General features: G+C 38.9%; 1 protein-coding gene across 1 annotated transcript; it reads left to right on the top strand.

Annotated features, from left to right (window-relative positions):
• Positions 1–96: 96 nt before the first annotated feature.
• Positions 97–15921, top strand: crfb1 (cytokine receptor family member b1). Its single transcript, XM_051959414.1, has 8 exons — positions 97–146; positions 1527–1618; positions 2358–2478; positions 7485–7639; positions 9776–9927; positions 10282–10435; positions 12099–12229; positions 12619–15921. Exons 1-8 carry the CDS (start codon positions 97–99, stop codon positions 13426–13428), a joined length of 1665 nt encoding a protein of 554 aa, XP_051815374.1. The 3' UTR covers positions 13429–15921.
• The last annotated feature ends 265 nt before the right edge of the window (positions 15922–16186 follow it).

Raw genomic sequence — 16186 nt, forward strand, 5'->3', positions numbered from 1 at the left:
CAGGGAGCTGCCGAGAGCGTTTAGTTTTCATGTCAGTCAGCGCTCCCTAGCGATGAATAGTCAGAAGTGCTGGTCCAGCAGACACACCCTGCTCCAATGACGTCATTGCCCTGCTCGGTCCAACCGGGAAACTCCGGTGACGTTTGGTAAGTATTAATTATAAAGTATTAGCAACTACATACGAAGATACAACATTTCAACATAGAAGTGCTGTCGGGCCGCGTGTAATTTTAAGTAATTGTATATCAAATTAAAGTCGTTCACAGGAACAATATTAGTTAGTTCTGCTCCATTCTTTTGGGTCTGCATATTTTTTTCGACTTTCACAATTATTAAATGTTGTGATTTATTTGGTAAAATATCGAATTTCTTTCATGAAAGAAGGAAACATTCTCTTCAAGAAATGAGGATGACTGAGAATTTGTTGTGGTCATTAAAAAAAAACTTTTTTTATTGTTGAAGGACATTTGTTTTGAAGGACTGCTTATATTTTAAAAATTTTAAGACGATAATATGGTTAGATTGAGTCACTTCAATTTCACTGCAGTGGTTCTAATCATACAGTCTATGTTCTGATACTGCAACAGGTGTTAAAACAGTCAGACCTTTATTCTGAAAGAGACGCGGTAGGCAGCGGCAGGTTTGTTAACAGCAGAACAGTCATGAAATATGATTTGCGTTGTTTGGCTCCTGCTTGTGTGACACTGGAAGGACTGCTCCAGGCTGTGTGAGATGGTAAGTCACAGAACAGTACATACAGCGCCAAGTTGTATATGTTTCTTTTTTACCTGGCAGCTAACACTGCTGTATAATTGAATTAAAAAGTTCACAATTTCTCGGTTATGTAGGCGCTGTACCGTAAATGTGGGCACAGTGAGCTGTAGTTGCTTCTGCTTGTGGTGTTAATATTACGAAATGGCAGTTTGTTAACAAAGTCCTAATGTCTGTACACGGTGTCATGCTCAGTTTTATCACTCCACGGCTTTAGAATTCATATCAAGTAAAGCCAGTTCCGAGTGGCTCGGCTATGCTTGTCTATAAAATAAGATATCGGTTAACTAGTCAAGCTGTTAGTTTCCGAGCTCTAAACTGGTGCTGGTTAGCATGAGAATGATCACATGAGCCTTGTGTAATTGACACCATTGCGTGGGCTTAAACACAATTTAAACCTAAAAGTTTAAAAGTGTGTTGAGCGTAATATGTCATCAAACCATATCATTTTGACCCATGTTTTAATTTCGCGGTTATCGTTCACCATTTAATTTCAGGAGCATTGTTGTGTTTGTAGACCGTGACAATGCCCAGTACGAAGACCGAGACACTGCCTGCGGCTTTATGAATCCGAAAGGATGAACTGTTTGCTTCTCGTTCTTCATCTTATTTTGCTGCTTCATTCTGGTAAGTGAGCGACGTTTATTCAGAAAAGTTAAACGAACCTTTACAGACAGTTGTGATTTGGTCAGTGCTTGAAATGTCATTCTGTCCAACATACCTACTCACTGGTATCAGTTTCCTGTTCACTGAAGGGCCCTCCCTGCAAAGTGTTTCTGTGTCTTGTGCCCAACCTCCACTGTAAGGCCAAAGCACTACAAGCACACAGACTTTGCTAATATCAGAGGTAAAGTACTCGCTTCACAATGATATGTAAAAGAAAGAATGAGAAACATTATGGACAGCACACAATAATATTGCTTGGAGGCGATTCACTGACATTAAAAACAAAGTGAATCTGAAGTTGTATTTTGATGAAAAAAGATTTCAAAACGATAGATAAAATTAGTTTTTAAGTTAATAATGAAATATGTTCGTTTTTATTTTGTATTTTGTTAGCAGTTTGATCAGCTGCTAAGCTTAACACTCACTTCAAGACACTGTAATGGGTATACATTTTAGCAAACTACAAAAATAAAGAAAACCATGCTGTAATCATATACAGACATGAGTAAAAATATAAACAAGTCACGATAAGTCACAAAAGTGCAATAAATAATCACAACAGCAGGAAAACAGATGCTGTCACTTACAGATAGACTTTGCAGTAGATTTCTTCCCTGCACCATCTGTGCTTGGTTTATGTCCATTTTGTGGAAGACGGTACACCCACATATGTGTCCCCAATTCCACCGTGAACTATGAGCAAATCCCTCAGGAAAGTGTGTAGGTATGTGGATGTGCGGTGTGCAGAATAGTTTCACAGTCAACATCACAGGCCTCAACGCACTTGACCAACAGTGGGACAGCCCTGAGCCTTCACACACTTAGCAGGAACAGTCTCAAAGTATGCAAGTCTGTGAATGTGGGGATTGGGATTGGGCCTTTGAGTCAGGCTGCATTACTTGAACTTCTTGTTCACACAGCGGTCACCTTCCTACCTGCACCAGTCAACGTTTCTGTGGATTCTAAAAACTTCAGGCATATCCTCCATTGGAACCCTGGGCCTGGCACTCCACCAGGGACAGAGTACATAATCTCCAAGAGGTAATTTCTCTATCTACCATCTTGTTGACTGTCTCATTTCCTACAACACAGGGCATGAAAAAATGTCCCATGAAACTGTACTCTGTAGATTTGATGCTGCCCACTTTCCCACAAAGCTGTATATTGAATCTCAACAAACTTTTTCGAGCTGAAGCATGTGTGCGTACCACACTGGACACGTGTAGTTGTGAACAGTTTACATACACTTGTAAAGACCGTAATATATACTCCCCTCCAGAAGTACTGAAACAGCAAGGCCAATTCCTTTATTTTGCTGTAGATTTTCCAGGTAATTACATCTGGATATAATACACAACTTAGAAAACAGCACCTTTTGTTTGAACTCACTCATTTGACTGACAAATGTGTTTTGTTGCCCTGGTGTGTCCTATTACATTATATGTATTATATATAATATTAATAATAATATATAATTTATATTATTAGTGCTGTCAAACAATTAAAATTTTTAGTCAATTAATTATATGGTTGCTGTGGATTAGTATCGATTAATCACAATTAAATATTCATTTTTAATCTATATTAATCACATTTCATTCATTTTGCATGTACAAAAAGACTCAAGAAAGAAGAGAATAACTATGCTCTTAAGGTTTTTATTAAATACCTTTAAAGCTTCATGTTAGAATCCACAACTAATGCATGCTTTGCGCTAATGTAGTATTTCAAGCTGGAAACAGGAGATTAATTGAATCTGTATCATCCAATTCAGTAATAATTTAAATAGCTCTTTTTTGTTGTATGAAAGATGTAATTATATAGGTTTTTAGGCATTCCCTCATATTGTCTATCAGCAGGTGATACATGGAACAATAAATGAGCAGTATGAAACAAAGTGTGATGATTTAACTGGTCCTCGTTTAGTAGTGAGACTGGCTTTTATATATTTGATATTGGATGATTGATAAATATTTCATAGGATAATTTATGATTTACTGTAACACCCACAGATTTAGATTCATGCACATTTGCATTCTGCAGTTTATCCTCATTTTAACATTTGTGTTAATTACCCAATGTCCAAAAATGATAAACTTTGTTTTGCTTACATTCCCTTTTTATCAGTCATTCGGCTATATTCCAGTCTTTGTAGGAGTTGTGTGAGGAAAAACAAAAAAACCCAACCTAATGGAAAGATTTTTTTTTTTTTACATTTTAATCCTCGCTCCTTCAAATTTCACCCTGTCACCACCAGGTCTGGTAGAGAATGTTATTATATCTGTGAATTCCTTATATGTTTGTAACAATCATTGAATTTTCATTTTCATTCTGTTTGCAGTTAGTTCATCAAATTTATTGGTGAGTTCTTTAGCGAAAACAAAAAAGTAATTAATTCAGGAGAAGAAAAATGGTTAGCTTTTTTAGGAAGAAAAACTGGAGCAAACATTAAAATTATTTCTCAAATTGTCCCTCGTAGGCATTAACCCCAGTTTCCAGACCAACGCTCTGCTTTAACTATAAGTTGGCATCCCAACAGTTCTGTGGAGTCAGTAGCTTACTGTGCATTGAAGAATTTCGAGCTGTGACAGCAAGTCAGTTATTTGATTCGTCAATTAGCAATACATTCATTTGCAGATATTTCTATAATTGAATAATGGTTTTAATCATTGTTTATATTGGAAACAACCATCTAAGGACAGACTGTGTTATTTACTATGAGGTTGTCCATTTTGGTAGTTTATGATAAAAGCTAACTAAATTGAATTGGCTTTGAACATTTATTTCAGGTGGAATTCAAAACGGGTTTGTATTTTGTGTGTGGACTTCACCATGAATTCCAGGGTGTTGGATGGTTATTTTTCAACATTTTTCTGATATTTATTGATGAAATGTGTCATCATGAAAACAATTTGTTGAAAACTCTAGATCTAGCAAATAATTGGACTCTGAACAGGGATTGTAAACAAAATAACAATAATCCCAGTTTTTCTATTTACTTCCATCATCTGTGGATGTAAAACCTGTTGAAGCACTTTGTATGCTGTTAGAAAATATACTTCGGGACATTTTGAGCTTTTACTATGAAGACAGTAGAGCGATAAGGAAGGTAGGGAGACATGTAATAGGAGGAAAAAGGAGACTATACTTAACATTCAACAAATGTACCCCGCTGGACTGTAACCAGTGGCATTTGAGTTCATGGTTTGTACTTTAACCCTGTAGGCAACCAGACACCCCCAGCTCATCCTATGGATGAAGCATTACAGGAAATTACATACTGCGTATTTTAAGGTAAACATCAGATATTGCTGTAAACAAAAATCTTGCCAGCAAAAGTTGGTAGAAATGTACACACAATTAGACGATATTGACCGTGTCTTAAACATTAGAGCTATGCTGCTTATTACACTAGTGAGAGATACAGCCAAATTGTGGAAATGATTAAAATACTAAGTTGTAAGATATCTGGATTGGAATTTTCGTGAGTAAAACAGACTGTATTAATACATACACACGTGGACAAAATTGTTGGTACCCCTCAGTTAAAGAAGGAAAAACCCACAATTCTCACTGAAATCACTTGAAACTCACAAAAGTAACAATAAATAAAAATTTATTGAAAATTAAATAATCAAAATCAGCCATCACTTTTGAATTGTTGATTAACATAATTATTTTAAAAAAAAAACCTAATGAAATAGGGCTGGACAAAAATGATGGTACCCATAACTTAATATTTTGTTGCACAACCTTTTGAGGCAATCACTGCAATTAAACGATTTCTGTATTTGTCAATGAGCATTCTGCAGCTGTCAACAGGTATTTTGGCCCACTCCTCATGAGCAAACAGCTCCAGTTGTCTCAGGTTTGATGGGTGTCTTCTCCAAATGGCATGTTTCAGCTCCTTCCACATATGTTCAATGGGATTCAGATCTGGGCTCATAGAAGGCCACTTTAGAATAGTCCAACGCTTTTCTCTCAGCCATTCTTGGGTGTTTTTGGCTGTGTGTTTTGGATGGTTGTCCTGTTGGAAGACCCATGACCTGCGACTGAGACCAAGCTTTCTGACACTAGGCAGCACATTTCTCTCCAGAATGCCTTGATAGTCTTCAGATTTCATTGTACCTTGCACACTTTCAAGACACCCTGTGCCAGATGCAGCAAAGCAGCCCCAAAACATTACTGAGCCTCCTCCATGTTTCACCGTAGGGACAGTGTTCTTTTCTTCGTATGCTTGGTTTTTGAGTCTATGAACATAGAGTTGATGTGCCTTAGAAAAAGCTCCAGTTTGGTCTCATCTGTCCAAAGGACATTCTCCCAGAAGCTTTGTGGCTTGTCAACATGCATTTTTGCAAATTCCAGTCTCGCTTTTTTATGAGTTTTTTTCAGCAGTGGTGTCCTCCTTGGTCGTCTCCCATGAAGTCCACTTTGGCTCAAACAACGACGAATGGTGCGATCTGACACTGATGTACCTTGGCCTTGGAGTTCACCTTTAATTTCTTTGGAGGTTGCTCTGAGCTCTTTGGATACAATTCCAACGATCCGTCTCTTCAATTTGTCATCAATTTTCCTCTTGCGGCCACGTCCAGGGAGGTTGGCTACTGTCCCGTGGGTCTTGAACTTCTGAATAATATGAGCCACTGTTGTCACAGGAACTTCAAGCTGTTTAGAGACGGTCTTATAGCCTTTACCTTTAAGATGTTTGTCTATAATTTTTTTTCGGATGTCCTGGGACAATTCTCTCCTTCGCTTTCTGTTGTCCATGTTCAGTGTGGTACACACCTTTTCACCAAACAGCAGGGTGACTACTTGTCTCCCTTTAAATAGGCAGACTGACTGATTATGAGTTTGGAAACACCTGTGATGTCAATTAAATGACACACCTGAGTTAATCATGTCACTCTGGTCAAATAGTTTTCAATCTTTTATAGAGGTACCATCATTTTTGTCCAGGCCTGTTTCATTAGTTTGTTTTTTTAAATAATTATGTTAATCAACAATTCAAAAGTAATGGCTGTTTTTGATTATTTAATTTTCAATAAATTTTTATTTATTGTTACTTTTGTGAGTTTCAAGTGATTTCAGTGAGAATTGTGGGTTTTTCCTTCTTTAACTGAGGGGTACCAACAATTTTGTCCACGTGTGTATATTGTACAAAAATAGGGATTATTATTATATTTGACTTAAATCCATGTGAATTTTTTCATGTATCAACCTTGTCGGTTTTTAATCAGCCTCTCTGCGGTCCAGGATAAAGGTGACCTTTGATTTTTGTCACATTTTTAGTCAGAGCAGAGACTGTCTGACAATATGTGGCTTAGCTAAACATCTTCTTTGGTGGAATGTCTGACTGGTGGTACTTTTCTCTCCTCTGCTTTCTCTGACTTTTGCTTCTCAGTGGGTTTTATTTCCATCAAATAAGCGTCTAGTGTGTGCCTCATGTCTGCTTGCATGCAGCGCAGCTGTGACCACAGAGAGGATCGCTGATGCTTTTAGAGGAACCAGTAATTCAAGCACTCTCATTAAAAGCACCTAGGATGGGGTTTGGGTGTTCCAAAGCGTGTCTTTTCAGTTTCAGATGATCTAATATTTTCTTTTCACAGTCATTGTGGAGGTTCCCATTTCATTTAGATTTGCTTGCCAATGTACATTTAAATGACTTATTAATCATTTGTCATAAGTGGTAACACATGATTTACCTTGGAAGTAAGTTTGGTAATATGTTAAAAATTAAAACACTGAAACACAGATTGGGGAAAAAACACAAAACCAATAATTGAATCCTGTTTACTTCAATAGATAACTATGTTTTTCCTCTGGTGCACAGCTGGATTCCATAATCACATCTCATATTGACATAATGACGCAAAATGTATGTGCTATAGTTTCTTGTTATTTACCACAAATCTGATGAGCAAATGTAAGCTAGTATTCATACTCTCAACGGACATGTGACAGTTGGTTAGCTAAATAAGATTAACTACATACTACTAAGAGCATTGTAGACATTAACGAAAGATCTGTTTCTCTTTATTCCGGGACAGCTGTGAGGAAAAGGAAAGGCAACACAACTCAACGATAACGTCATTTAACTTGAAGCTACGCCACAAGTGCAGATATTTTCTGAAGGTCCAGGCATCTCACAACCAAACCCTGTCTCCATGGTCCTCCCATGTCACCTTCACACCTTACAAAGACAGTATGTCAGCATGAGTTTTTTTTAATGTGCATGCTTGTTGACTTGGATTTATACATAGTGTGTTATAATTTGTCCCGAGAAAAATCAATCATTGGTACAGCAAATACTTCAGGTTTGGGTGGTGCAACGGAAATATAGTATTTTATAGCTTTTATGTATCTGTTGTTCTAGGTATTTTTGCTCAAATAGCAACACTTGAACTAAGCTAATTGTTACTGGCAGAAAATTGGCAGCTTTTGTTATCTTTTTACCTTTCTTTCCTTTTTGATACAAAAAATATCTGCTGTTTCCTACAATTCTACATTTATCAGACTCTTTTATTCAAAGTGTCGTACATCTGAGAGTAGATACAAACAAGCAAGGATCTTGAAGGTTCCAGCTTCTGCTCTTGATTTTAAATGAAAATAGCTTTGGGTTTTGGGCAATGTAGCTGTTTTTTCTTCATTATTTTCACATTTTGTTGCTATGAAAATGTCCAATTCTTTTCCTTTACTCTGAAAGTAAAATTAAGTGAAAGAAAACCAGACCATAGCACTTGCTATGATAACCAACAACATAATATAGTTCCAGGATGAAGCACCACATGAGCATTTGAATCTAAATAAAATAAATTATTATTATTGTTATTATTATTAATAAAGATGAATTGTAAATAGGGTTGCAAAGGGGCGGAAAATTTCTGGTAAATTTCCGGTAAATTTCCAGAAACTTTCCATGGGAAGTTAAGCTGGGGAATTTTGGAAATATTCCAAATTAGAAACTTTCCATGGGAATTATGGGAATTTATGGGAATTATTGGGAGTTTATGGGAATTAACTGGAAATTGGGGGTAATCATATCCAAACATAAATGTAAATATTTTTTGTCATAAGCAGACATCCATGCATACATGACATTTCAACAGATTTATTTCAGTAGAACTTTAGTTTTTATTCTTGTATGAACAATTACTTTAATGAACAACCAAAACATGAATGTTGAGTAAATACTCACCCACTCCCCCACCCAATCAAAAAGTAAAATGACCCCCCCCCCCCAAAAAAAAGTCCCATTCAAAATGTTAAATGAAAGGAGCCTCACTCCCTCCAAAAAAGTCCCATTCAACATGTAAAACAAAAGCCTCTTCCGTCAAGCTTCGCAAGCCTAGTTTCTGCATGTTCTGCATTTTTGCCAAAACCTTTCAGGCAATGGCCTCTTCCTTGGCCTCATCAACATCCTCCATGTTCACCTCCTCAACATCTGACTCCAATGACTCCTCTTCAGTGTCACTGTCCAGCCTTGTTGAGGATGGCTCTGTCAGGTTCAAAGAGCCTTAGGTTTGCCCGAATGGCCACCAGTTTTTCCACTCTCACGTTTGTGAGCCTGTTGCGAACCTTTGTGTGTGTGTTCCCGAACAGTGAAATGGTCAATGAAATGAAAAATAGCTTTCATTTACCACCTAACTAACCAGCTAGTTAGCTACCGTATTAATACATTTTTATTTAATATTTGCAAGTTAACAGGGCTTGGGTAAATATATTTACCCCATGATATTATCAAAACTTACTTGACTTTATATAGTCCGCAGGCTCAAATGTGTGGCTTCAATAGTCTTGTGCTTTGAGCTCAAAAGTGTGGCCTCCAGGCTTCAAGAAATCACCTGTGCATGTGATGGAGGAATGCACAGTGCATGTAGGGGGCGTGGCCTCAATAGCCCTGCAGTAAGCAGTGTGTTGTGTGCATGTGATTCAGGAGTGTACTTGCATTAAATCTGGTTGTTTTAGTCAAGACTATGCTACAATATATTCCCCCCAACTATATTTAAGTTCCCTGTTAAGGGCCAACCTTCAATGTTGTAAATTTCTTATATATTCCCGTTAATTTCCATGGAAAGTTTCCAACTTTGAAAATTCCCGGAATTTTGCAACCCTAATTGTAAATCATTTTTCTGGTTGAAAGTGTGTCAATCCTGCTCAAAATGGTGTTAAATATTCATGAAAACTCAGCAGCTGCTAAATAAACCTAATATGTCTGAAGTGCACAGGTTCAGATCAAATTAACACCACATGGTTTCTCTGCAACCCTGTTCACACTTAAATGTCTTAGAAAGCAGAAAATGGCTGAATTTAAAAAGCTTTTTTTCCTTCTTGTGACAAGCCATAATAGGCCCTCCAGAACTCTCACTGGCTGGATGTGGGAATTGCATCCAGGTCAACATTTCACTGCCTAAAGCTAAAATTGATATCCAGAAATTCTACGATGCTACTTTCAGAGTCTCGTGGAGGAAAACAAAGGCAGCAACATCAGAGGTAATGGATGGATTTTATACCTTTGTGAAGCCACAGATTTCTTCTTTTGTTTTCTCCTGTATTATCTATGATGAAGTATACAGTTTAATGTTCTTCCTTTAAAGCTGTATACGTATGTTTAACCATATTACTACAGAGTTCCATACACAACCATAATGATAAAAATAAAAACTTCCCCACAGCAGGTCTTGCCTTCAAAGGCATTTTCATGATCCCATAGATGTGGTCAGACTTCTTGAACAATTAAATGATTGTTTCAGGTGAAATCATATCTTGTACGGTGGTTAAATCAAAGACTCCTGGGTTCGTAGATGAAAATGATCTTAACCAAGGTATTTCTTCTTTCATCTGCAGGTCTATAAAACACAGAACAAGAGTTTTATTCTTAGCAACTTAGAAAAAGGAGCAGAATACTGTGTACAAGTAGAGGTGGAGACTGTTGTGAACAGAAAAACTGAGCCGTCTCCTTGGAACTGCACCTTTACCAGCCATGTTGAGCATGAAAATGGTGAGCTGAACTGTCAGTGGATTTTGATACTGTTTCAATAAAGTTAAAGTATTATTAAGATGCTGAAAAGTCTTGAAAGTTCATGTGTACTGTTTTCATGATTTAAAAGGTGTTTCTTGAAAAGCAGCTAAGCTGCAAGTACACTTGTGGCATAAGAGTGTCAGTGAGGTTTTGGTATTTTCCTTGCTAGTATTTTCCAACAACAATAATAATAATAGTAATAATAATAAGACATTTTATTATAGGCACCCTTCAAAACACTCAAGGTCATTGTACAAAGTAAAAGTTAAAAGACATTCACAATTTAAAACTGAAAGATGTTAAAAGATTAAAAGAAGGAAATTTTGCAATTTTAAAAACAAAAGAAAAAAGAGGACTGGAAGTCAGATTGAGTATGCTTGTTTGAACAGGTGGGTTTTGAGATGGGATTTGAAAATGTCCAGCGTGTCAGTGTTTCGGATGTTGGGTGGGAGGGCGTTCCAGAGGCGGGGGGCAGAGTGGCTGAAGGCTCTGAAACTCATGGTGGTCATATGGGCAGGAGGGATGATGTGAGAGTCCGACTAGGAGTGTTGATGTGGAGGAGTTCAGTGATGTACGGAGGGGTGAGGTTATGGAGGGCCACGAAGGGTAGCAGGTTGGTTTTTATAGATGATGCTGTTTGTGATTGGGAGCCAGTGAATTTGTTGGAGAACTGAGGTGATGTGGTGAAGAGATGGTGTCCTGATGATTATCTGGGCTGCAGCATTCTGAACTAGTTTATGGAGTGACTTGAGGGGGAGACCAGAGAGAAGGGGGTTGCAACATTCTAGGCAGGAGGTGACCAGTGAGTGGACGAGGATGTCAGTGCTGACAAGGATGAGGGAGGGATGGAGACGGTTGATGTTATAGAGCTGGAAGTATGCAGACTGAGTGATGTTATTGATGTGAGTTTGGAATGATAGAGTGCCGTCAAGGACGACACCCAGACTTTTGACCTGCAGGGAGGGGGAGAAGGAAGAGTTGTTGATGGTCATGGTGAAACTGTTCGCTTTTGTGAGAGTGGATTTAGAGCAGATGAGGAGAACCTCAGTGTTGTCACTGTTGAGTTTGAGAAAGTTAGAGAACCAAGATTTGATTTCCTGTAGTCAGTCATAGAAGGAAGTGAGAGGAAGGGTGGAAGTGCGTTTGGTGTAAAAGTAGAGCTGGGTGTCGTCCACATAGCAATGAAACGGAATGTTAAATTTTACGTAATAAATGGCTGAGAGGGAGAAGACAAATCATGAAAAGGATGGAACCAAGAACAGAGCCTTGGGGACACCAGAGCAGAGAGGAGATGAAACCTGTAGTTTCAAAAATGAAAGCAACAGCTGAAATATTCTGTGCATGATGTACCTTTTTAAAGTTGAATTCATATTTTTAATATTTTCATGCTAACACACTGTTGCTTTATAAACAAGCAGTACATAGACTTGGCAGACTCATGAATTCATACCAAAGCATCACAGTGAAGAAGTAAACTTGATGCATCTTTGGTAAATTGCCTGTTCACTAGTACAGTGCTACACTTGTCATCCTTCACCTGCACAACAGTAAATCCCCATATGTTCTCACATTTTTTTGTTCAAGAGCAAGGCATTAATGTTTACAAAGTGAGGGATTACTAATATGTGTTTTTTGTCTTCAGGCACTTTTCTTTTAGGTGCAGGTACTGCTAGTCTGATTTTGGCCCTAATCACCCTGACGATGACCACATATTGCCTCTACTACACTGGATTTCTTTGTAGACTGCCGGCAGCTGTGCCCAGGGCAATAATTGTAAGAAATCAAATCCATCCATCCATCCATCCATCCATCCATCCATCCATCCATCCATTTCCCTGTGTTTTCAGTTATCTGCACACTAAATGCTTATGTTTACCATACGTGTTCAGCTTTCTGTTCATGGAGCACTCATTCACAGTTCTTTAGAGTGCACAGAAGCTTCAGTTTAGCTGTCAAGTTTCACACGATGATTAGCTACTAGACTATTTCCAGCAGCATTATTTGATTGAATGAATAGAGGATACCCAGCTACATTTAGCAAAGGCTGGACATCTCTGTGTTGGTATGTATTCTATTATCTCACTGTCAACTCCCCCAATTGTTACATATCATTCTCCCCCTCCTCTTGTCTTTGTTTTCTTGCTCCCTCTTTGCCACTCTAGACAGCCCTGAATGCAGGCTACATCCTGACCCCAGAGAGGACAACCCCATGCCAGATCTCCATTAGCTCAGAGATGGGGAAGCAAATGAAGTATAATCCTGCCATATCACTTCAAGCCACTGGAGAAGCCAACTCAGAGATGAGGGATGATGATGATGAAGATGAAGATGACGAGGACAACATACACATCTACTTGGACAAAGACAGAGAGCTTTCTTCAGGGGATGGGCCTTGCCAGGACTCTGGTAATGTGTTAGGAAAGATCAAGCCAGCTCCCTTAGGGGACTCTGGTAGTTTGATGGTAAGGTCATCAGTTGAGGTGGAGGCACCACACACAGACTTTGATCAAGATGAGGATAAAGCTGTGGAAGCAGAGGTTTCTTTAATGCATGGGGGGGATCAAACTGGAGTCCAGGGAAAAGCCACAGGTGAGGTGGACGAAGAGATAATGAAGGAGGTGGTGGAGATGCAGGACTTCTCAAATGTCAATCTGTTCTCGGTCACCCTTGCTGCACTTGCAGAAGGTGATGAAGAGCAGGAGGAAGAAGAGCAGAGTACAGGCGACTCTCGCACAAACTTTTCCAAAGTGCCCACTCAGGACCATTTACTTACTTCAGACTCAAAACGAATTTTTAATCCCACACACTCACAAACGGAATCAGACAATGATACACTTTTGTCACTGCAAACTACGCATACAGACATCACTGTTACTGGATATGAGGACAGGTGTGCTCATATTTTGATGCAGCATGAATCGACAGAAGAAGAGGAAGAGGATGAATTCTCTGGGTATTTGGGACACAGATGATATGTTGCTCTGACGTGTGCTTTTCTCACAGTCGGTATATTCTTTTTGTAATCAAGATCAAGAATCTTTTAATGCAATTTTTCTAAAAATCTGTATACATAATGAATGTAATGAAAAAATGGTCCTCACCAGTGTAAACACTTAAAACTTGCACTGGCTTGCATAAAGAAGCTGTTTAGCATCCTGCTGGACCTGCAGCAGATGCTCCTGTATCTCTTCCCTGAGTGCAGGAGTGAAAACAGTCCATGAGAGGGGTGGTGGGGTCCTTTACTCTGGTGCAGGCTCTGGGGATGCAGTGCTGGTGGAAATTTTCTGTCAGAAAAGAGTGGGGCAGGGGGGATGTATTTGGATGTAATTCAAAAGGTTAATTTTGTTGTGTTTATCAATTCTTAAAGACACAACACATCCCCCAAAGCTGTGATGGCACTTGTGTTGCCATCTGCATTTTGGCAGTTACTGAAAGCCGAATAGATGTGTCATGGTGTCACTTAACTCATCCCACAATGTTATCGTATTGACCATTTATATTTGAGTATTTATAGAGAACATGTATTTACACCAGTTTATTTCAGAGTGAGCTACGTTTAGACTGCAGGGCTTAATGCTCAATTCCGATTTTTTTGTGAAATCCGATTTTTTTTGCTAGTTCGTTCACATTTCCAATTAAATGCAACTTGTATGTGATCTCCTGTGTGAACCTCACACCGACCCTAAAGTGTCCCGCATGCGCAGAAGAGGACACAACAACGACACGCAGAGAGCGTGTTCAGTGTTTACGGAAGTAAGCATAGACGCTAACAGTAGAGCATGTCTGGCCATTTTAAAGTTGTTGTCCAGCCGGAGTCAGCATATTTATAACTTAATCATTTTAAGAAGAAGGTCAAGAAGGAACAGAGCCAGGATTTTGGCCCTGGCGTTTTGTGCGGCAGTGGCAGCAGCGTCTGTCCAGAGAACTGTGTGGGTGCGGAGTCGCAGCCAGGAGTGGTGGGATAGTGATGTGAGAGGCGTCACAGATGCAGACTTCATTCAGAATTTTCGAATGACAAGGGCGACCTTTATGTACATATGTCAGCGCCTCTTTTTAACACTCTCATGGCAAGACACACGTCTTCGGCAGCCCGAAGACGTGTTTTGCTTGAATGCAGAATAGTGACGTTTGTCGTGTACCAATGACGTATTGGTCGGATAAATGCGACCTGGCCGTTCACTGAAGTCGCATGGCAAAAGATCCGATTGATTTTGCTACTTCCTGGTTGCCATTTTGGATTTTTTGGAACAGTGACGTAAAAAGCGTCATCAAACAGGCTGGACCGGAGAGCAACTAGGGGCAGGACCAGTCAATGGGTGGGCCAGACTGAGAGCTGAAGACTCTCTTACTTGATAGACAAGACTGTCTATCAAGTATAGCCACGCCCCCTGGCTCCGCCAAATTTAACGATTTATTTAAAATTCAGTATTGATTTATTTTAAGATCGGCCACCTGATCTCTCATTTTGACCATGAAAAATAACGGGAAAAAAATCCTGAGCTGTAGAAAATCAGTCTATCAAATTTTATTTTTTCCAGTGATGAATTGGGGTCTATGGAAAAAAAGCTTTTTGGAGCCAACCCTAGCGGATGGCGTGATATTGCAAGTTTTTGACACTTCCTGGTGGGCTTCATTTTTGGAGCCAGATGCTACGTCCAGCTTTATATACAGTCTTCATTTTCTCGGCATTGAAACCAACGGTTCATGTCACGGTTAGTTCACGCCTGGATCCGATACGTATCGGAATTAGGACCACATATCCAAGTGGCCTGGGTCGCATTTGAAAAAATCGGATCTGTGTCGTTCAGACTGTCATGAAAAGGTCAGATACAGGTCGCATAGGGGCAAAAAATCGGATTTGGGTCACTTCAGCCTGCAGTCTGAACGTCAAATGTCTTTTTAGCTTCAGCTATCCATTTTAGAGTCCGAAGGATGGAAAAAAGGCAGATCGTTTGATTTATTATTGGAAAAGCAACAGGGATCCACCAGCAAACAGCATGACATGCTTTATAAAATATGAGGTAGTTATTTATACAAGCCTTGATTGTAGATTCTGCGTGAGCCCACAGTTCTTGTATTAACTGTTGTAGAACAGTGTTCTTGTAGTCTTGTTCAAATATAGTTTACTTATGCAAATTTCCCTGGCTGACAGCACACTATATTTACATACCTATTTTACTCTTGATCTTGATAGACCTTCTTCACAACACGCATTTTATAGGCGGCAAAACTCAACTTTGACTAACATATATAGCAAAGTCATAATAAAATGATTGTATAGCATTATTTATATATTGTACATTGTGTTATTATAGCTGATTCTGCACACCCGTTGTTTTTGTCCACCCATCTTTTTTGTGTTTTTTCTTTCTCTTGCTCTTTTTTAATGTACTGAGCTTTTCCCATCTAATTGACCCTCGGGGATAAAGTTTTTTATCTGATTCTGATTAAACATGGTAATGACACTGTTGTATAAATCTTAGTAAGTCCTGACAGTCAGCTGCAGTGCAGTGCAGTCAATATCCTGAAGTGGAAGCAGCTAAATTGAATTCAACCACCACTTTTTATGTACACCAAATATACAGGTTTGTATACTGTACATAATTCTAAACAGTTTTCTTGTGACCAACTTAAGTCAGTATAAATACTAAAACATATTTGACTTGTGAATGTAAGGTTGACGCACACCAGCACCTGGTAGTAGAGAAACAGAGGGACTGCAGAGTGGTA

Source organism: Acanthochromis polyacanthus, chromosome 14 (assembly GCF_021347895.1).
Source record: "Acanthochromis polyacanthus isolate Apoly-LR-REF ecotype Palm Island chromosome 14, KAUST_Apoly_ChrSc, whole genome shotgun sequence".
NCBI lineage: Eukaryota > Metazoa > Chordata > Actinopteri > Pomacentridae > Acanthochromis > Acanthochromis polyacanthus.